The 21,961-nt window shown below is 36.8% G+C and overlaps 1 protein-coding gene across 4 annotated transcripts; it reads left to right on the top strand.

Moving 5' to 3' along the window:
- The first annotated feature begins 7,524 nt into the window (after positions 1-7,524).
- Positions 7,525-21,628, top strand: SAUL1 (senescence-associated E3 ubiquitin ligase 1). 4 transcript variants are annotated; one of them, XM_006855649.4, is made up of 4 exons: positions 7,525-7,686; positions 10,144-10,698; positions 11,067-11,376; positions 19,755-21,628. In XM_006855649.4, the coding sequence occupies exons 2-4, from the start codon at positions 10,144-10,146 to the stop codon at positions 21,332-21,334; spliced, it is 2,445 nt and encodes an 814-aa protein (XP_006855711.2). In that variant the 5' UTR covers positions 7,525-7,686; the 3' UTR covers positions 21,335-21,628. The 4 variants fall into 4 exon arrangements, with proteins under 4 accessions (XP_006855711.2, XP_020529967.2, XP_011627534.2 ...); XM_020674308.2 differs by having other exon boundaries at positions 10,141-10,698; XM_011629232.3 differs by having other exon boundaries at positions 10,125-10,698.
- Positions 21,629-21,961: the final 333 nt, after the last annotated feature.

The raw sequence follows: 21,961 nt of genomic DNA, 5'->3' as shown, positions 1-21,961 counted from the left end.
CTTTCTAATTCTTTTTTAATATTTGTCTCTTTTTTCTCTCTTTAATTCTTTTTTATCTCTTCTTTCTCTCTCTACAATCTCATCATCGTTTCTTTAGAGAGAACAATCAAACATTGACTTCGGCTATGCAAAACAGAGGAGATTATCTATCTAAAGAAACGATGATGAGATTGTAGAGAGAGAAAGAAGAGATAAAAAGGAATTAGAGAGAGAAAGAAGAGATAAAAAAGAATTAGAGAGAGAAAGAAGAGATAAATATTAAAAAGAATTAGAGAAAGAAAGAAGAGATAATCATAAAACGAATTAGAGATGAAAGAGATAAACATATTCAAAAAAGGATTTACGGCATTTTAAGTGCCGTATAAGATGGGTTAGTTATGGTACTTAAAATGCCATATAATGGGTTTTAGTTTTTACGGTACTTAAAGTACCGTAATTGGCTTCACAGTCATGCCCAGAGTTTTACGGTAGTAAAAGTACCATAAAGGTCATTTTGATTCAAAAAAAAAAAAAAAAACAAGGTGTAGACAAGATAAAGAAAAGTGTGAATTTTTTTTTTTAATTAAACTTAAATTAAAGTATATTTACTATCATTACCCAAAAAAATACCTACAAAAAGAGTTTTGTGTGCAAAATAACTTTATTTTTCGTTAATGCAATCGTTCTTTTTTATAAAGGATTCCTCACTTCACCAAAGGACCATCCGTCCTTTAATAATAATAATAAATAAATAAAACAAAAAAAAACAAAACGTACAAAGGTTTATCTCTTGTAAAAGAGCAACCTTTTGAAACATCAAGGCTTCGAGGTTTATCCTCTTGGAAAAAGACGAGCTTCTTTGAAACGTCACGGCCTGCTTGCCTGCCTTTTAAGTTTTAACACTAACTTCCAAAAGCCACACGTCTTATCTTTATCTATTAAAAAGGAAGCAAATCCTTTCTCCTATTCATACTTCCTTGCTTAAACCCAAACACGATAAAAACAAAACCTTTCTAATTAAAAGATAAAAGACTAATAAATAAAAATAAAACATCCATACAATCTCTAAAAATAAAATTAAAAAAAATTAAATTAAATTTTTTTAACAACTACATCTTAATTTACATCACTAATATTACCTGTGGATGATGTAAGACCTTATGTGGATAATTCTCAACTATAATTGATAAATGATTTTTTTTTATCAAAAATTTATACTTTGCCCTTGAGCAAATATGTAAATACCTATAAACAAAAGAAGAGGAGGAGGAGGAGGAGGAGGAAGAGGAAGAAGAGGAGGAAGAAGAGGAAGAAGAGGAAGAGGAAGAGGAAGAGGAAGAGGAAGAGGAGGAAGAAGCGGAAGAAGAGGAAGAAGAGGAGGAAGAGGAGGAAGAAGAAGAGGAAGAAGAGGGGGAAGAGGAAGAGGAGGAAGAGGAAGAGGAAGAAAAAGAGGAAGAGGAAGAGGAAGAGGAAGAAGAGGAAGAAGAAGAAGAAGAAGAAGAGGAAGAGGAAGAAGAGGAGGAAGAGGAAGAAGAGGAAGAGGAAGAAGAGGAAGAAGAGGAAGAAGAAGAGGAGGAAGAGGAGGAAGAGGGAGGAAGAGGAGGAAGAGGAGGAGGAGGAGGAAGAAGAAGAGGAAGAAGAAGAGGAAGAAGAGGAAGAAGAGGAGGAAGAGGAAGAAGAGGAGGAAGAGGAAGAAGAAGAGGAAGAAGAAGAAGAGGAAGAAGAAGAAGAAGAAGAAGAAGATAAGAATGCATATGGTCATAACTATATGGTCATAAACCATATTGCATATGGTCATAACAAGAAGAAGAAGAAGAAGAAGAAACCATATTGCATATGGTCATAACAAGAAGAAGAAGAAGAAGAAGAAGAAGAAACCATATTACATATGGTCATAACAAGAAGAGAAGAAGAAGAAGAAGAAGAAGAAGATATGGTCATAACTAACTATATGGTCATAAACCATATTGCATATGGTCATAAGAAGAAGAAGAAGATAAGAATGCATATGGTCATAACTATATGGTCATAAACCATATTGCATATGGTCATAACAAGAAGAAGAAGAAGAAGAAGAAGAAGAAGAAGAAGAAGAAGAAGATATGGTCATAACTAACTATATGGTCATAAACCATATTGCATATGGTCATAAGAAGAAGAAGAAGATAAGAATGCATATGGTCATAACTATATGGTCATAAACCATATTGCATATGGTCATAACAAGAAGAAGAAGAAGAAGAAGATATGGTCATAACTAACTATATGGTCATAAACCATATTGCATATGGTCATAAGAAGAAGAAGAAGATAAGAATGCATATGGTCATAACTATATGGTCATAAACCATATTGCATATGGTCATAACAAGAAGAAGAAGAAGAAGAAGAAGAAGAAGAAGAAGAAGAAGAAGATATGGTCATAACTAACTATATGGTCATAAACCATATTGCATATGGTCATAAGAAGAAGAAGAAGATAAGAATGCATATGGTCATAACTATATGGTCATAAACCATATTGCATATGGTCATAACAAGAAGAAGAAGAAGAAGAAGATATGGTCATAACTAACTATATGGTCATAAACCATATTGCATATGGTCATAAGAAGAAGAAGAAGATAAGAATGCATATGGTCATAACTATATGGTCATAAACCATATTGCATATGGTCATAACAAGAAGAAGAAGAAGAAGAAGAAGATATGGTCATAACTAACTATATGGTCATAAACCATATTGCATATGGTCATAAGAAGAAGAAGGAGAAGAAGAATGGTCATAACTATATGGTCATAAACCATATTGCATATGGTCATAACAAGAAGAAGAAGAAGAAGAAGAAGAAGAAGATATGGTCATAACTAACTATATGGTCATAAACCATATTGCATATGGTCATAAGAAGAAGAAGAAGATAAGAATGCATATGGTCATAACTATATGGTCATAAACCATATTGCATATGGTCATAACAAGAAGAAGAAGAAGAAGAAGATATGGTCATAACTAACTATATGGTCATAAACCATATTGCATATGGTCATAAGAAGAAGAAGGAGAAGAAGAATGATCATAACTATATGGTCATAAACCATATTGCATATGGTCATAACATCATAACTAACTATATGGTCATAAACCATATTGCATATGGTCACAAGAAGAAGAAGAAGATAAGAATGCATATGGTCATAACTATATGGTCATAAACCATATTGCATATGGTCATAACAAGAAGAAGAAGAAGAAGAAGATGAAGAAGAAGAAGAAGATATGGTCATAACTATCCATAGAAATAATATGGAGGCAAAGAAGAAGAAGTAAACCATAATGCATATGGTCATAACTATCCATAGAAATAATATGGAGGCAAAGACGGGAGAGATCTACTTTTGTAATTACGTAACCATAATGCATATGGTCATAACTATCCATAGAAATAATATGGAGGCAAAGATGGGAGAGATCTACTTTTGTAATTATGTGCACATCTATATAGGTTCATGTTTCTGATCATCTACTTCTCTATCCAGCCATCCAATTTAGATCAAGTGAGTTATTGGCTGTTTGATCTAAATCCGACATCTCAGAGAATTTTATATCTAATTTTTCTATAAGTTATATGAATATGAAACTCGGTGTGTGTCATCTTCTCAATGGGATGCACTTAAAAAATATATAATAAAAAATTTTAAAAAATATAATAACTAAAATACCCTTTAAAACTTATAGAAGTAGTTTGGTCATTTTATTTTATAGAGAATATCTTTTTCATATTTTTTTAGAAATGCGGGTTTAAAAAAGAGTGGACGCCATATATTTTATAAAAACAAAATTAAAAATAAAATAGTATAAAGATGTGACATTATGATTAGGGTCATCTCAGCTGTCTATCTATCCAGAATGGACAGTTTGGACATAGTTTGGACTGAAGGAAGTTAATAAGTATTATGCAGAAGGGGAAGCTAGAAAGCTTGCCAATTTGTTTTTCGGCCCCCTTAGCCTATTGTTTTGGTCAGCTTGTCTAGCCTTTTGGTGTATTTTTTTTCAGCTTGTGTTAGATTGGTGTACACGAGGGACTAACTTCAAAATTTGTCCATTAAAAAATGGGGAAGCGCACCAAGCCAAAGTGCCCCGCATTATTGTCTTTCTGAAAGTGACAAGGTTAGCCTGTTTGCTTGTGTTAAATAGAATTGGCAGATTTAGTTAGAACTTAAAAGTGCTTAAATATACTCTCTCTCTCTCTCTCTCTCTCTCTCTCAAATGGAAATGGAAGATGTGAATTAGATGACCTACTTCAAATTAGGTTTAGATCATTAGTTATCTATATTCGATACTACCTATTATTTCAAATAAATTTTTGATGGGTTTGTTTGTTTTCTTGATAATTTGTTAAGAACAAATTTGCAATGCCCACATTAAATGGATGGCAATCTGAAGCATTTTGTTTTAGAATTCCAAATCAAATCTTATTCCGAGGATATGATTCTGGACAAGGTTTTTATGAGTCCCCCGACCCATACTATTCTTGTGCGGGCTCCCTCTAACACCTATTTTTTATACAGATCTTTTATCCAAAGGTAAATTGTTTTATGTGTCGGGTCCCGTATTTCTACATTTGCTCCCCTGCATTATAAGGCATCCATCTTCAAGATGGATGCAAATGGGTGGTCCATCTAAAAGCAATTGACGTTTTCTTCGTAGCATTATTATTATTTTTTAAAAAAATTTTATTTATTTATTCATATTCATGATCTCCATGTTAGAGTTTACATGTTCTTAAAAAATTGGGTCTGAAAATCCATCTCAAAAATAGAATTTTAAGAGTGGACTCATTTCTACATGGACTCATCGAAACTGTGTCGGTTATTGAGTTAGCCGGTCGAACATAAAAAATATATTTTTAAAAATTTTCCTATTCCGGGGTTCATCTTAAAGATGGGCGTTTGTGAGTTAGCCGGTTATTGAGTCTACTGACTCACAAAATACTGTTACTATGATATTTAGGACCTTCTCTCAGTTTGTCACCACCTCAAATCTTGTTTTATGAGATAGGAGTATTAAGTTGAATACTCCTACCGGAATTGAGAAATCCCTGTTGCCACATGCTATAAGAGTAATGGATTTCTTGTGGAAGTCAATTCCAGGGAATTGCTACGGTTAACATCTGAAAGGCTAGAGTTTCTATAAGGCCTGGGCTTTATTAAAACAAAGTAAAGCTTCACCTTGAATCCTCGTCCAGGAAGCACTTTGAGCATTGGATCTCCCCATGATGGTTTTAAAATCAATTTTCAATACCGATTGTGAAATTTGAAGCTAAAAAAATGGTATAAATCTTACATATCAATGAACACTTTTTTTTAGGGTGAAAAGGACGGTCTTGACAATGTGTTACAATATACACTAATTTTTTGGCTTGAAATGTTAATTATTATTTTTCACAACCACAATGATCAAGACCAAAATGTTTGATTTAAATTTTTTCTGATAGCAAAATTTGCAATTTTCAATTAGTTTTGGGATGAGGTTTTACTTATTTGATAGGGTTACACCCTGTCAAAATATTTTCCAACCTGAAATTGATGGAAATAAGAATTGAAAAATCAGGATTTGGCACATGGAAAAGAGAAAAAACATTGTATGTAGCCTTTGGACCTAGTGTTTTAGGAGTGTGTGGCCACTTTTTGCACCATCCATTTAATTTAGATATTATATGTCTGAAAATGTGTTTTTGGAATTTCAAATATAGGGGAGGGGAAGTACAATATAATTGGATAGCGCAAATGCCAATGTAGACGTGGACTCTCATAACTTTATGGTTTAGGTTATTGATTGTCCTGATGGGTGAGGTTTGTGTAAGTTTTACACGTAAGGAGTACCTCTAAATTTTGCCGGTAATTCTATTGTCGAGATTTTATGGTGCTTTGAAAACTAATGTTCAACTCTAATTATAAAAATTTAAATTTAAAAAATGATGTAGATTAAGCATATCTATAAATACCTCAAAAACTTGAAATAGACGGTTAATATAATTTGTTACAATATGACTATTCTTATAACTCGAATTTCATTTTTTCTCTATACCATATGACCAATAATATGACCAATAGGAAAGTTTTCCAATTTTGGAACACTCTTTTCTAGTGGTTTTTTTGGTGCGCCTTATTTTTATAATATAAAGTTGCAACCTCATATAAACTTTTTCCTACCTTTATTGAGATTCAAAATTATAAAATTACAACAAAGGTGTCCGTTGTATAAGGTGTTAGACTTAAATAATGAAAGTAAGACGCACTTCTAAATCCAGCTAAAAGATACGATTTTGGTGTTGGAAACTCTTATGATGATCTAAAAATCTATTTTTTACATCTATTTATGAAATTTAAAGCTTAAAAAATAATGTTGATCAATCAAATCTATAAACACTTAAAAAAAAATTAAAAATGGACAATCTAAATATTGGGTTATAATATTTACTATTTTTAGGATTTTAAATTATTATATATATATATATATATATATATATATATATATATATATATATATATATATATATATATATATATATATATATATATATATATATATATGACTTTATGTTTATAAGGACATCATGCTTGCTTTTGGTACTTCAAAAAAACAAATCTTGATCGAATCTATATTTGCCCAAGAATATCTTCAATGGAAGGCCTTGCCGGTTGAATGGCATTAATTAGAATGATACTTGATTAGTCTGGAAGTGAAGATGATCTTTGTAAAGTTTTTCAACTCAAAAAACACGTTTTTATGTGAATTTTAGAGATGCACCGTATTTCTACAGTATAATCTTTTTCCACGTAACAACGACGCCACAATCCGACTCTCCAAACTCGAGACGGCGACGAGTTTTTTTGTCGAGTAAAACCCGAAGTGAATGCATCGAATCGGACGGTTCTGATGCCCCTGAGAAGGTTCATTAAATCTGATGCGTCCATTGGGGGCCTCAGATGGAAAGTTCACACTGGACAAATTACTCACATAATTACGGTGCTCACCGTCGCGTGGCTTAGAAGCCAATCTCCTACTAAACGGGGTCCCACCCTTCTTCATAAAAGCTTTTTTTAGAGAGAGAGAGAGAGAGAAGAAAGCATTTAGCAGCAGCGGTAGAGAGGAACAGGCTAAGAGAGAGAAGTTATAGGGAGAGGAACAGGAGAGAGAAGCTCCAGGGAGGGAGACGTTATAGAGAGAGAAACAGGAGAGAAGTCTGGAGAGAACAGAGCGACATGAGTGCAGCGTAGATACCCGGGGGAAGGGAGAGAGAGAGAGAGAGAGAGAAGTCTAAAACCGAGAGGGAGGTCCAAGTTCATCTCATGGGCTCCACCACTCTCTGACCAATTCCTCACTTCTTTACAAATTCACCTAATGGATGCCCCCAACCACTCCCATCTCTCTCTCTCTCTCTCTCTTCCGCGTTCTTTCTCTCTCTCTTCCGCGTTCTTTCTCCTCTCCTTGCAGCGCTTTCTCTCTCTTAACTTTGTCACCGGGCGCACTCCAGGCAAGGAGAGAGAATTCACTTCCCTGTGCGTGGTGTTTTCTCACGGGCGGGCGGCCGGCTATGGGAGCATACATACCCAATCTTCTTCTTATGAGCTCTTCGAAATGAAATTGGATAACTTTTCTAGGGTTTTGTGCTGGAAATCGCGAGAAGCTAAGATTTAAAGGTTGGAAATTCTTTTTTGTTGGTTTTTAGAGAGAGAAAGCAGTTGAGGGTCTGGCTTGCTTATTGTCTGATACTGGTTCTTAAATTAGACCTAGGGTTATAGTTCGGTTTTTCCATTTAGATAGGTGATTTGGACTCACTCCAGAGCCTCAAAAGGTTTCTCCCTTTGCTTTTTGTTCTGTGTGATTATAAATTTCGTTCTCTCCCTTCCATGTCCCTCTCTATTTGTGCTTTTTAGTTTGTAGTTTATTGCGATTAAGTGAATGATATAACTGTATAATTGTGCAACCCCTGTAACTCTCTGAATTGTTAGGTTAACTCTTTCTAGAATTCACTGAGGGATATGGAGTCAAGTTTTCATATCAATCTGCGTCTGAGATTGTTGAAAGCCAAATGGAGAGTAAATTCACTCCCGATGGGCAGAAACAAGTGTAAAAGAAGGATGGGAATTACAATTCCTTCCTTGGTATATGTCAGTTCAAAAACGAATTCACTAGATATAACGTTTCTGTAGAAGTTGGTCACTAGTTTGCAATATAAAACGGCATACAATTAGGACAATTGAAAACTGGGAATATAAACAAGAACTGGGTGACAGTAAGATTGATTTGCAATGAATTTGCTCACTAGAAAATTGCTTGTGATCAAATTTTGTATTTGTTTTTTATCATGGTTATTATAATATGTGCTTTTTCTTGTTGGTAATCACGGAGGAAATGGGGCATCCAACCTACAATTGGTGTGGAAGAAAGTGGCATTTGCCTTAAGTAGCTTTAAGCATATTAAAGACTGCCTTTGATGTAACTGCTAAACAGCTTACTGACCAAACTACGATTCTTAAGAATATCCTAAAGCTGACAAAAAAGCTTGATTACCAAATGTTCCTCTCTGACACATATATCATATCAACGAAATCAGCCTCAAAATCTATTGACCAATACGCTGAGCATCAAAGATGTAGAGAGCTTGCCTAGGTAGAGTCAATCACTTCTCTGGGCGCCTACTCCACCATTAATTCATCTTTTGGAAATTAGCTGGAGATTTTGCAAGCTTCAAATTCCTTCTATTGTTATTTGAGGGGCTTTGGTGCCTTGATTTCATACCTATTTCATGCACAAAATCCTAGAAGGTCACCAATACACAACATTTTGTGGCCTTTCTGAACTATATTCTGTAACGTCTCATACCTGTATGCTGGATACGTTTGATGTCCTAACTACCAGCTCGAGACCCCCCCCCTTCCCTCCCTCCTCTCTCTCTCTCTCTCTCTCTCTCTCTCTCTCTCTCTCTCTCTTACACACACACACAACTATGGCATGCCTAGATGTTCTTTCCTAGAGCACCATATTTGCTAAATCGGAGATCAGGTCCACAAGATGATCAACTCCCATCTCCCGAAATGTAAATTCCAACTCTTATCTGCTCTTTGAAGTCTTGAACCTCACTTGAATTCTGATAATTGTTTTTGAGAAACTTGATGGATTGCTGTGATTTCCATGGTTAACGTTACTTATACATCATAATGAAATGGAAGTTGTATATTGTATTATCTGAATCTACCTGAATGCTCAATTAAATTTATGAAATGCAACTTAGTCAACAGAAAAAAAGCTATCCAGTTCAATATTCTTTCCGACTTCAAACATAGCATTTCCGTCTTGGTCTGCTTACTTGAGGAATATTAGCCTGCTTATGTGAATGGGATGTGCCTCTAGGTTCATTTTGTTAAAGATGGCGCCAGTTCTGGTCTGTGCCTTAATTAAAGTCCATTCGGAAGAAGAAGGAATAACAGACTCTTTATGCGTATATAACTTTATAATTTGCGAATATTAATTACCTAGAACTTAGATGTAGGTGAAGTATTGTAATTTGCTAATCTAGGCGATCTTTTCTAATAGTGAAAATCGCTCAAACATCTCGAGTAAGAAGGAATTGACCATCTTCACAAAATGACTCCTTTCCAGGATGTTCTGAAATGTTTGGTGATTCTTAAGAAAATCTATTGCTTCATTATTGGCCTCTACTCTCCTCTTTCATTCTTGAATTATCTCTTTCTTGCACTGAATAATAGCCTTCTCTCTGTCTGGGATTGTTTTCACCCTTTCTTTGTCATGGCATTTTGTATGTTAGTTTTTATCAGTATGTTCAAAATCTTCTTGAGAAAGATGTGAGCAATATATGATCGTTGTGTTTTAATATTACTTGAATTTTTTTTTTTTTTTTTGAGGTACTGAGTAAATTAAACATTAGTGTGCTAAATGAGACTTTTGTCACATTATATTTACTAAAGGTTTTCTTTTCTGAAGGTTTCGTATGAGTAAAATGTGTCATCCTGATATACCTCAACAGAATCCTAATATCAAGAAAAAATATTTGATTCCTGCTACTTTACTTTTATATATACTTCTAGCCAGGGCATGTCCTAATTTGGCATTTCAGGATATATTTCCCTCAGAAGATGGCAGAAGTTTGGGAGATGAATTACGACAATGGCAGTCAATCTGATGACAGCTATCATTTTGAAAGAAGGCATATTGAACCTCCTTTTGATTCTTTTATTTGCCCTCTTACGAAACAAGTATTCCGGGATCCTGTTACTATTGAAAATGGCCAAACATTTGAGCGAGAGGCTATTGAGAAGTGGTTCAGGGAGTGCATAGACACTGGAAGGCCGCCAATTTGCCCATTGACATCGAAGGAATTGAAAAGCACAGATTTGAAACCTAGTATAGCTTTACGAAATACAATTGAAGAATGGACTGCGAGAAATGAAGCTGTTAAACTTGAAATTGCTGCTTCATCATTATCACCTAACAGCCCAGAAAATGATGCTTTGCATGCTTTAAAATATGTGCAACACATCTGTGAAAAAAGCAAATCCAATAAGCACACAATCCGTAATGCTGGATTGATACCCAATATTGTCAATCTGTTAAAAAGTGGCAGCAAGAAAGTACGGTGTAGAGCACTTGAAACACTTCGTAGCGTGGCAGAAGAGGATGCGGACAATAAGGTTGTGGCATGCTTGGCTTGTTATGAAAGTATACTAATAATCTAAATGGAGTATGAAAAACCCATTGTCTGTTCAGTCATCACCTGCATTGAATTGATGAATGCTAGTGAAGAGTGATAAGACTGGACCCACCATTGGCGTTGTTATCTTCTGATGGGTCCCACTCTTTCCACCACATTTTCTTCAAAGATGGTGATAACCTAACGGACTCTGGGGTTCACACAGTCCATGAGAGTATAATATACTCTCACATGCTGGTTATTTTTGCATAGTCCATATTTGCCTAAAAGCACAAATTTGGACCTAATTAACCAGGCACATGGTATGCACAATTGCACATATGGCAACTCATCTCCTTTATTTAATAGGAAGCTATGGCTACGGGTGATACGATACGAACTATTGTAAAATTCTTATCGCATGAACTTTCTGAAGAAAGGGAGCTGGCTGTATCTTTGTTGTACGAGCTATCAACGTCTGAATCCTTGTGTGAGAAGATTGGTTCAGTGAATGGCGCAATTCTCATATTAGTTGGGATGACAAGTAGCCAATCAGAGAATATTTTGACTGTGGAGAAGGCTGACAAAACACTTGTGAATCTGGAGACTTGTGAGAAGAATGTGAGGCAGATGGCTGAAAATGGTAGACTGCATCCGCTTCTGACACTCCTTCTTGAAGGTACTTACTGCCATTTTTTTTTCTTTTAATTTCAATCCCTGACAATATGGCTCTAAAATGAGGAGAGATCTTAATTTTGGTCATGAAACTATTATGTTCTGCTGCTTGTTGCAGTTTGCTTTTCTTTTTTTCCCCTTTTATTTCGCTACGGAGAACTGCATGATCTCTTCTTCTGTTTTTCGTTTCAGCTTCATTGCAATTTCTTAGTTTTCCCACATGTTTTTTTGAATAAATTAAATTTCAAGGCTGTCTAGCATGTACTACTTCATTTATTTTTTTATTGTATTTATTTATTTATGGCAGTTTTGTTCTTTTGTTTGATTTCTATCCTTTTTGCTAAAACATGTATATCTGATTCTTGGGAAATCAATATTGTGAAGGGCATGGTTTGGGTGTGTCCTGGGCCGCATCTATTGTATTGAGTTGAGCCTTCCAAAATCCATCTTGGGGATAGATTTTGGATCTAAAGCTCCAACAGGTCTATTATCTCCACCACCAAGATCATGAATCTGAAAAACAAAGAAAAAAAAAAAAAAGAAGGAATTTTGACCCATACAAATGGTCCATCTTGTACTGTTTTTAAAACTGCAAATTCTTCAAAGATCACAAAATCTGCACTGTTTTTGAATGTCCAAATTAATGGAACTGAGGGGAAAATGTATTTCCAGTGATTTGGGATGTGTTTTGAGCCCTGAAACCCCTAAAACCAGACTCAGCAAAAACTATATGTATTCTGTATTGAAGTTGATTTGTAATCAGGAACTCTTTGTATATGAGTATATTATTTACCATGGTAGGTATGGTTGAACCCAAGCCTCTCTTTAACATGAAAGCATCAATGGTTTAACTTCAAAACTATTAAAAGAAAAAAGAAAGAGTTGAACTTAATAATGTCCTTATTCTTTCATGCATATGTTGGAAGCTCAGATTCAAACATGGACCTGATAGGTCACTTATGTTTTTGAGCCAATCATGCTGGCCAAAACAATATTAATTTTATGAATTAGTGTGGCAAGCCCAGAATTTTCATGTATCTATGAAAGTACCATAACTTGAGATAAAGTACCTCAATTTAGAAGTTGCCCGTTATAGCTGTTTCTAGAAACAGTGTGGATGCTCACTGAATAAAGAAAGAGAAGTTCTATGGGCAGTAGTCCACTATAGAGGAGAAAAAGAGCTTTACTGTATGTTTAGACGTTATATATTTGGAATATCTCTCTCTCTCTCTCTCTCTTTCTCTCACACACGCACACACACACACACACGCGTGCACGCCCGTGTGCACGCTAGAGTTGTATTACCATCATATGCATGATAAATAATAAGTGCACCATAATTTTTTAATTTTCCAAGCAGGTAGATGTTCCATACTTCTCCACCTACTTTCTCTCTCAATATTTTTTCTATCTTCCTTTATGTAAATGTGTTTCCAAATTATGTTTGAAACAGGTTTTGCTTTGAAATGGGTTCCGCCAATTCTACATGCCTTTTCATTTCAGAAAAATCCTGTTTTATTTTTCTGCAATTTCCGTTCCAAATTCCTTACTCTATACTGTAGTCTTCTTTTTTGTAGGATTTATACATTCCCCATAGATACATAATTGTGCCTTGAATTGTTCCTTTCCCCCCCCACTGTTTAAGCTTTTCTTACACGATTTTCTTTTGTGAATTTTTCTAAAAATTCACCCTTTTTATGAAAATTAAAAAATAATCTTGTATATTTATATTTCACACTTAAGTGCCACTCTATGACTACGTATATCTTTTCTTAATTTTATTTTATTTTTTACATATCAGATTATGCTCTAATTTTGGCAGTTCATATTTCTCACCATCCTACATTTGTAAAAAATATCAAAATGGTATTTTAAAATAATTAAAATAACCAAAATACCCCTAAAATTAAGAACTTTGTAGGCATATTTTGGTCATTGTTACTTAAATTAATAATATTTTCTATTTAACTTTGTAGCGCACTTTTGATATCGTGGGTCAATAATCTAGGAAAATAGAGAGATTGAGGAAGATGTTGTATATAGAATTAGAGCTGGGTGGGCGAAGTGGAGATGTGCTGCGTGCAACCAGAGTTTTATATGACGCCGCATACCAATGAAGCTGAAGGGCAAGTTCAATATGATAACTTTGAGACCAGATTTACTTTATGCGGTGGAATGTTGAGCGGTCAAAAAACAATATACCCATAGAATAAGAGTAGCTGAGATGAGGATGTTGAGATGGATGAGTGGGAAGACAAGAAGGGATATGATTTGAAATGATATATTCGGGAGAATTTAGGTGTGACACCAATAAGCGATAAGATGAGAGAAAGTAAACTTAAGTGGGCTGGCATGTGTGGCACACACCCACTACAACACTTGTTAAGAAGTGCGAGTTAGTTAAAGTGTAAGGCTCAAAAAGGGCAAGGGGTATACCCAAAAGGACATGGTTGGAAGTAGTGGAAAATAATATTGGAACTTATGGCTTCACTGAGGGCATGACCCATAATAAAGTAGAATGACGGACTTGGATTAGTGCAGCCAACTCCAATTAGATAGGAAAAGGCTTTGATGATGATGGTGATTTTTTACAAGTGATTTATAGTGAGAATAATGGATGCCCATAATTTGAGCTCAATTAGATACGTAGAAAAAAAAGATTAAAATTTAAATTATTATATTTGCTATAGAAAATGGGACTTAAATGTGAAATATAAAATATATGGGAAATTTATAAATTTGATATAACAAAAGGTTTTTTTTGTTAATTTTCCTTTTCTTTTATGCTTATTGTTTTAAGCTTTTCCTTATTGTGCCCATGCTACCAAAATCTATATATTCTTCTATATTTGTATACATCCACACATGTATTGTGAGAGGTTGTCTGCATTGTTTATATTCTATATTATTTGTATTTCCTAATATTAGTTAAAGTTCCCGATCTGTAGTTTAGTCCTTTTACACATTTTGAAACCCCTTATATATGAGGGATATAATTTCTTTTTTATATTTAATAAAACTGCCCCTTTTCTATGTTCTCTCAACTTTTATTGGTCATATCCTCGTGGTTTGTTAAAAGTTCAGTTCCACTGTTCTTGAGCTATTAATTGAGTTTGGGAACGTCATATTGATCAAGTGGAGTTATCTGGAAACTGATCCACACTTATTTCTTTAGATTTTCCTGTAAATATATCCCTTATGTATCATACATCAAAAAAATATATCCCTTTCGTATCAACACTGGTTGTAGCAGTGATCAAGAATAACAAATGTACTGCTTGTTACGATGCATGTGCAACCAAAGCGTGAAATTCTTTGGCTTTTCAGCATCATATTTCTTCGATAGGTTGATTTTGATAATGTGTGATCACAATTGAGTAAAAGTAATTAACTTCCTGGTTTATTGCTAAACCCTTCATTGTTTAGATTTCCTTCATGAGTGTCAATAATGGTAGTTTGTCTGGAAAGTTTTGCTGCAAATGTTTGAGATTTCCCCAGTTTTTTTGTCATCCTTGAACCCTATCAAATACTTATGCCAGAACTTATTGAAATTATTTTGCATCTCACCTGTTGCTTTGCATGCTTTTTTAATACAAAATTATGAACAAGTCTTTAACTGCAGTGAAATCCTGTCATACTAGTGCATAAAACATTAAAGATGCCAAAATCTTTAACCATGATGGGAATGTGACTTGAGTATTCAGTCATATGATAGAACATCTATGCGAGATTGAAGCAACAAGCTTTGCATAAAGTTAAAAAATGATCAAGATGGTTTAAAAGCCAAAGATTAGTAATAAACCAACTGTTTTGGGTGTTTGTTAATCTCCCTAGACTTGAATAGGCTTGCCTGCAGCGAAAATGCTGGATATATTCAAGAGACTAAACAATCATGAAATCAAAGCAAAAAACTATTTAAATAAATTCAAACATGACCACAAAAGGTCAAATATAACATTGGAATTCTGATTATGGTGTTAATCCAATAATTTGGACTAAATTTAGAGTCACCACAGTATTAAAGGGCTTAACCGCGAAACTCATACTCTTGCTCAAACTTGAAGAAACCATAGCAAAAAGCATTCAAATAAATTAAAATATCACCAAAAAGGTCAGAAATCACTTTCAACTAAACAAGCTTAACTGCGGCCATGATTGAGAGTTTCTTCCAAACCTGAAATCTCAGGCCAATTTTTTATAAAATAGAGTCCAAATATGTCTTTCAAAAACAAAGAGGTCCAAATATACCAAAATATTCCTCTACATAAAATGCACAAAAATGGAGAAAATCATAAAAAATTGAGCACTCACAAAGGTTAGAAATTGATCTTTACTGCAGCTAAAATAGAGTTTCATCATCAACTGTTGTCAACATTTTTGTCATATGCCAATTGCACTAGATGGGAAGGAATTAAAATGATTGACCCTCAAGCATTTAAATCATATTTTAACCCTTTATGATAGATGCCTTAAGGAGTTAACCTATTTGTCTCTGGCAGTTAGGCAAAAAGCCTCTGCTCTCTCTTAACCATCTTCTCAACCTTTCCCACCATTTTCGAAGTTTAATATTCGGGCAAAAAGGATGAATTTCACAAAAGGACATAAATATTGACAATATAAATTATGAGAAACAAAAAGATCACCGACAACAAAGAAAGCCGCACATAGAGAAAGAACAAATGCATACAGAAACTTTGAAGAAAAAGACTTCTACCATGCAATAGGCAATGCTATTTGGGTATTTTGAGCTCATTCCTTTACTTCTTTTTCTTCACTGGACAATCTGTAGTTCAATGTATTCAGAGAATCAGAGGTCTTCTGGTTCAATTCTTGTAACCAGATGTAATTAATTAATAAAACAGCATTTGTGAGTGCTTTAGGATTGACATACCTGAAATATATTACTAAAATTCCAACATGGGTGAATTTGATCTGTTCTGAATTCTAAGTTCTTTTTTTATTCGTTTATAGTTACCACAAGTTGCTCTTATTACCTATATAAAAACCCATGTCCTGGTACTACTACGTGACCTGTAATGAAGTCTTATTATCTTCTGATATACAGTTTGCAAAGACATATGGAAATATTTCTTGAGTTGAACATCCTTTATATTATATCATATTTGTTCTGAAATTGTTCTCAATTTTTTTCATAACATTGTAGGACCGTGGCAAATTAGCAATCCTCTTACCTCCTCTTTGTGTTCTGGAGCATTTATAAATTGAATGTTTCATACATCTTGACTTGTCTTTTGTAACACAAAACTAGATGCCAAAAGCCTCAGAACATAGCATGATAGCCAGTGCCACTAGGCTCATTTCTATATGTATGTGTGTGTGTGTCTAGAAATGCACATGTGCAAATAGAAAAATAAATATTTTTATATTAACCATGTGTTAATGTCAAAGAGTATGCATCGTACACTTGGATTAACGAAGTGCAAATAAAAGAAATGTAGAACCTCACTTTTGCTACCAAAATTTTGGGTAACTTCAAAATCGCCACCTTCATTTCTCTTTGTACAAATCCGCCACCCAAGTTTTTCAGTTCTTTTAAAAACACCACCCTTTTAACAGTCTTGCCCCTCAAACCCAAAAGGGGCTAAAAGTCTGGTTACTCTCTCTCTTAAAACCCAGAAACTCTAGAGTCCAATTCTCTCTGTATATATCTCTCTCCATCGGGAATGTAGAGAAAAAGCAAGGGAGCTTGTGAAAGAGGAAAAAGAAAGACAAGAAAATGGCGAAGATGACAAGAGTATGGAAGAAAATGGCAGCTGACAAGAGTGGAACGATCAGACTTTGGGGAAGAAAGAATTTGGAACCGATAGGTTGCTCGAAGAATTTTACTATTGGTAAAGGACGATGGATAGAGCATTGGCACACTAGGACTCTAGGATTTTGGAAAGAGACTAAGCTTTATGAGTGTTGGTAGAGAGAGAGAGTAGGGTTCTTGAATTCTGTTTGGGTAAAGAGGTCTAAGGGATTTATTGAGGTATATATATATATATATATAGAGAGAGAGAGAGAGAGAGAAGGGGGGGGAGGGAAAGGATATGGTGTTGGTTTGGTTTGGGTAGGGAGATTTAGAGAAAGTTGGTTTTAGAAAGAGAGAGAGAGAGAGAGAGAGAGAGAAGGGGGGGGAGGGAAAGGATATGGTGTTGGTTTGGTTTGGCTAGGGAGATTTAGAGAGAGTTGGTTTTAGAGAGAGAGAGAGAGAGAGAGAGAGAGATAGAGAGAGAGAGGTTTCTTCTCTTGTTTTGAGGAGAGAGAGTGGTAGATGGATGTTCAGAGAGTCATTTTGGGCAGTAAGGCTCTAGAGGGATTTTAGAACTCTACCATACTATTGGCGATGGCCTCACCCTCCCGTGCTAGGCACATCTCCCTGCAAAATTAGGCTTATGGGACTCAGGTGGTGATGGGGCTCAGGTGGTGATGGAGGCCACTGATGACACAGTCTAGAGTGACTTTCCGCCCCAACCCCTTGGTCTTAAGTTTTGTGGCTCTCACTCCATGAAAAGAAGGCGCCATCTGATCCCAAGATATAACTAAATCTATATTCTTCTCACATAATTTATTGCATGATGTCCTAAGGCCTGAGCAAATTCTTCCATTTTGCTCTTTCCATAGCCCCCACAGGATCCACAATAGGCAGTGCTTCCAACACAGCAAATGGTACCAACTGACGAGGTCACAACTGATCTAAGAAATAGCTTAAAAAAGATTCCCAGATCCGTTGAGCACGAGGACGGTTTAGTATAAGATGGTCAGGTGTTTATTTAATTTATCAACAGGGACATATTGGAGCTCTGAGAACTGTGATGTTTTAGGGAGTTGCTAGTAATAATCTTTGTCCAGACAAGTGAGGAACTTGTCAAAATGTAAAATATATCTTAAACTGAGGCCGTAGACTCTGGAATTTTTAGATTGTTGTGGTTACTCTACATTGAATTTGAGACATGCAGGGTCACTCCTTCTTGAGGACATTTTCTTTGTATATAATGGCATGTTTCTTCGTATGTTAGGACTGTATAAAATCTTATTGTTTTTGTGAAAAAAATCGTAACAAAAGCTAGTGTTGTTTTGGAATTTTGTTCAGTGGCGTTTATTTGTTAATAGAACCAAAGTGATCCCTATGATTTTAGAAATTCAGGCATCTTCGGTGATCCCCTCGGTGAATTATGAACTGGTGGATCTATATTTCAAGAAATGCTGTGATTTCCTTTCCCTTTTGTCTTTCATATTTCACAGGAAATGAACTGTGATACCTGCACTATGTTACATGATGCAAATATCTAGGCTGTTTGTGTCAAGTCGTTAATGGAATGGAAGAAAGCATGGAGTGTTAATATTTTAAGTTTATCATCATCATCATTAGAGCCTTCTCACAACTATTTGGGGTCAGCTATACGAATCCCGGTCTGTCATTCTATACGAAGTGTTAATATTCTAAGCTGCATCCACAATTCTTGCGCCATCCCCACTGGAGCTCCGAACTGCTAGTTAAAGGAGACTATCAGAATGTCACCACTTGGGCCTACCTTGGCGGATCAACCTGTTTTTCTAGGTTTGTGTCTTACTATAATCTCTTAAAAGAGGATTTTGATTCTGTTTTTTGGACATTTTTCCCTCGAGCATCCTTTTCTGTGGATTGCCAAGGTCTCTTGTACTCATCCTCTTTTCTATTAAAGGTTAACACGTTCAAAAAAAAAAATGTCACCACTTGAGCCTCCGGCTCTGCTGACTGCCCATGAAATATAACGCATTTTCAGGGGCCTTTGGGTCTCTTGGCAGCACATTTTTAGGGAAGCTAACACAGCTGCTAACACAGCTACTGACTCTTTGGCTAAGGAGGGAGCCCTATCCAACTCCACCACAGAATTATTGCCAACTTCTTGAACACAGTCATTCTGGATGATACTTAATAGGGTGCATTGCTTTCCTTCTATTCACTGTATAGCATTTTTGGGCCCTACGGGGTTTTTGTATAGGGCATCTGTCTGAGTGGTGGCCTCATTTTTTGTATACTCCATTTTACTCAGCACAAAGTTCAAAAAAAATAAAAATCGTGCGCCATCCACAAAGAGCTTACCTCAACCCAAGCTATAAGACTAATTGGGCTCTGATTATATGAGGAAGTGGTTATCGCTCTTTCGAGTTGGATCTAATTGGGTTTATAATCTGTTGAGTGCCTAGATCAATTTGGTTGAGTATGGTGGATTGCAGCTGCTTATTGACTTTATTCTCTTATGCACATTCACTAGGCCCTTTTCTACATTTTTTGGAGCTTTCATTCTCTTATGGTTTATATAGATAATGTGATTTTCTTTTTGTGAATTTTATCAAGATATTTTGCTCGGTCTCACTTTGACGAACCTTTTGCAGGTGACCCAGATACCAAACTTTCCATGGCCACACACCTCGGGGAGGTTGTCCTGAGCAATGATGTGAAGACCTTTGTGGCCGAGATGGTGGGGTATGCCCTCGTGGAAATCATGAAAAGTGGAACCCTTCAGGCCCGCGAGGCCGCACTCAAGGCCCTCAACCAGATCTCCTCGTGCGAGGCTGGGGGTAAGATCCTTGTTGAGGCTGGCATTCTTCCCCCTCTCATTAAGGACCTCTTCACGGTAGGCATCAACCAGCTCCCCATGAAGCTCAAGGAGATTTCCGCCACTGTCTTAGCTAATGTCGTGAGCTCGGCCTCCAACTTTGAACCCATCCCTTTAGGCCCTGATGGCCAAACCTTGGTATCTGAAGACATTATACACAACCTCCTCCACCTCATAAGTAATACAGGCCCTGCTATCGAGTCCAAGCTCCTCCAAGTGCTTGTTGGGCTCACAAGCTCCCCAACCACCGTGCTTGAAGTGGTGGTAGCGATTCGAACATCAGGGGCCACAATAAGCTTGATACAATTCATTGAGGCCTCACAGAGAGACCTACGGTTGGCCTCAATAAGGCTCCTTCACAACCTTGCACCTCACATGGGCCAAGAGCTCGCGGATGCCCTAAGGGCTGCTCCAGGGCAGCTCGGTGGCTTAGTTAGGGTGGTCACAGAAGCTCGAGGCGGGATTGCAGAGGAGCAAGCATCAGCCGCCATGCTTCTCGCCAACCTCCCCATTAGAGACTCGGGCCTGACGAGAAGCCTCTTGGAAGAAGGGGCTTTTCGGGCCATCATACTGCAAATCAAGGAACTAAGGAGAGGCGAGACTCGTGGGTCTAGGTTTGTGACCTCATACCTCACTGGGCTTGTTGGAATCTTGACGAGGCTTACTTTTGTTATAGGGCAGGACCAAGAAGCTCTAGACTTGGCTCAAGAGCACGATCTTGTGGGCTTGTTTTCCGAGCATCTTCAGGCCAACGGGCTAGAAGAGGTTCAGAGGCTCTCAGCCATGGCCCTTGAAAACCTCTCGGCCGAGACTAGGAAGCTCACAAACATTCCTGAGGTCCCAAGACCAGGGCCATGCGGTGTTCTTTTTTCATGCTTTTACAAGCAACCTGAGGTCATGGGCACGTGCCCGGTGCACTTAGGAATATGCTCGAGGAGGGAGACGTTCTGTTTGCTTGAGGGCAATTCAGTGAAGAAGCTCGCAGCTTGTTTGGACCATGGCAATGAAGCAGTAGTGGAAGCTGCCCTTGCGGCCCTATCTACACTTTTGGACGATGGGGTTGATATTGACCAAGGGGTGCAAGCCTTGTGTGAGGCTGAGGCAGTTGGGCCAATGTTGGAGATATTGAAAGAGGGGAAGACAGAGGTGCTTAGGAGAAGAGTGGTTTGGGCGTTGGAAAGGGTGTTGAGGTCGGGGGAAGTGGCTGCTGAGGTTTCGGGGGATGCAGCTGTGGCCTCAGCTCTTGTTGATGCATTTAGACATGGGGATTATAGGACTCGGCAAGTAGCTGAGCAAGCCCTCAGGCATGTGAATAGGATGCCAAATTTTTCAGGGATTTTTCAGAAGATGGGTTAGGGAGAGGCTATGGCCGTGAAAAAAAGCTTGGAGGAGTTTGAAGGAGGAGGAGGTTGTTGCCTCTTGGGTGGTGAAGAGGTAAGGGGTTCATCGAGGATTTTTTATATTGGAATTATTTGGTTCTACTTTGGGGGGTTGAAATGTTGTTTGCTATGTATGTATTCTCTTTGTGCATCTTGTTTTTTTAATTGTTTGGGCAGGCAGGAGTCCGCCTGTTGCCTCAGATAAGCTTCTCCCCATGTATGCCAGCCTTACGTTTGATGAGTTTATGGATTTTGCACTCTTCTTTTTGTTTTTCTGGTTGCTACCCTAGGACCTTACGGTTTGGACCAGTGTTTCGAAACTTGCTCAGTCCGACTCTGTCTCAAGCAAGTGGCCTGATAGGGTAACGGGTTTGAGGAAGAAACTTTGGGAATCTCATTGTTATTAGTTTTGGAGTCTCGATGGGGCCCAACTTGTTGATTCAGACCCAGACCCAGACCCTGCCTGCTTCTAGGGCAGAGTCCAAGTTCCAAACACTCTGTTGGGAGGCTTTTTTTGTTAATTTTTTCTGTCGTTTTATTTGATTTTTTTAGCTTGGTATTTGGGGCATCGATTTTCTAATTCTGAAAGAAGGAAAAGAAGGAA

The sequence above is a fragment of the Amborella trichopoda genome, chromosome 9 (genome assembly GCF_054954075.1).
Source record: "Amborella trichopoda isolate Santa Cruz 75 chromosome 9, AtrichopodaSantaCruz75HAP2 v2.0, whole genome shotgun sequence".
Classification (NCBI taxonomy): domain Eukaryota; kingdom Viridiplantae; phylum Streptophyta; class Magnoliopsida; order Amborellales; family Amborellaceae; genus Amborella; species Amborella trichopoda.
This window is presented reverse-complemented; position numbering and strand designations above follow the sequence as displayed.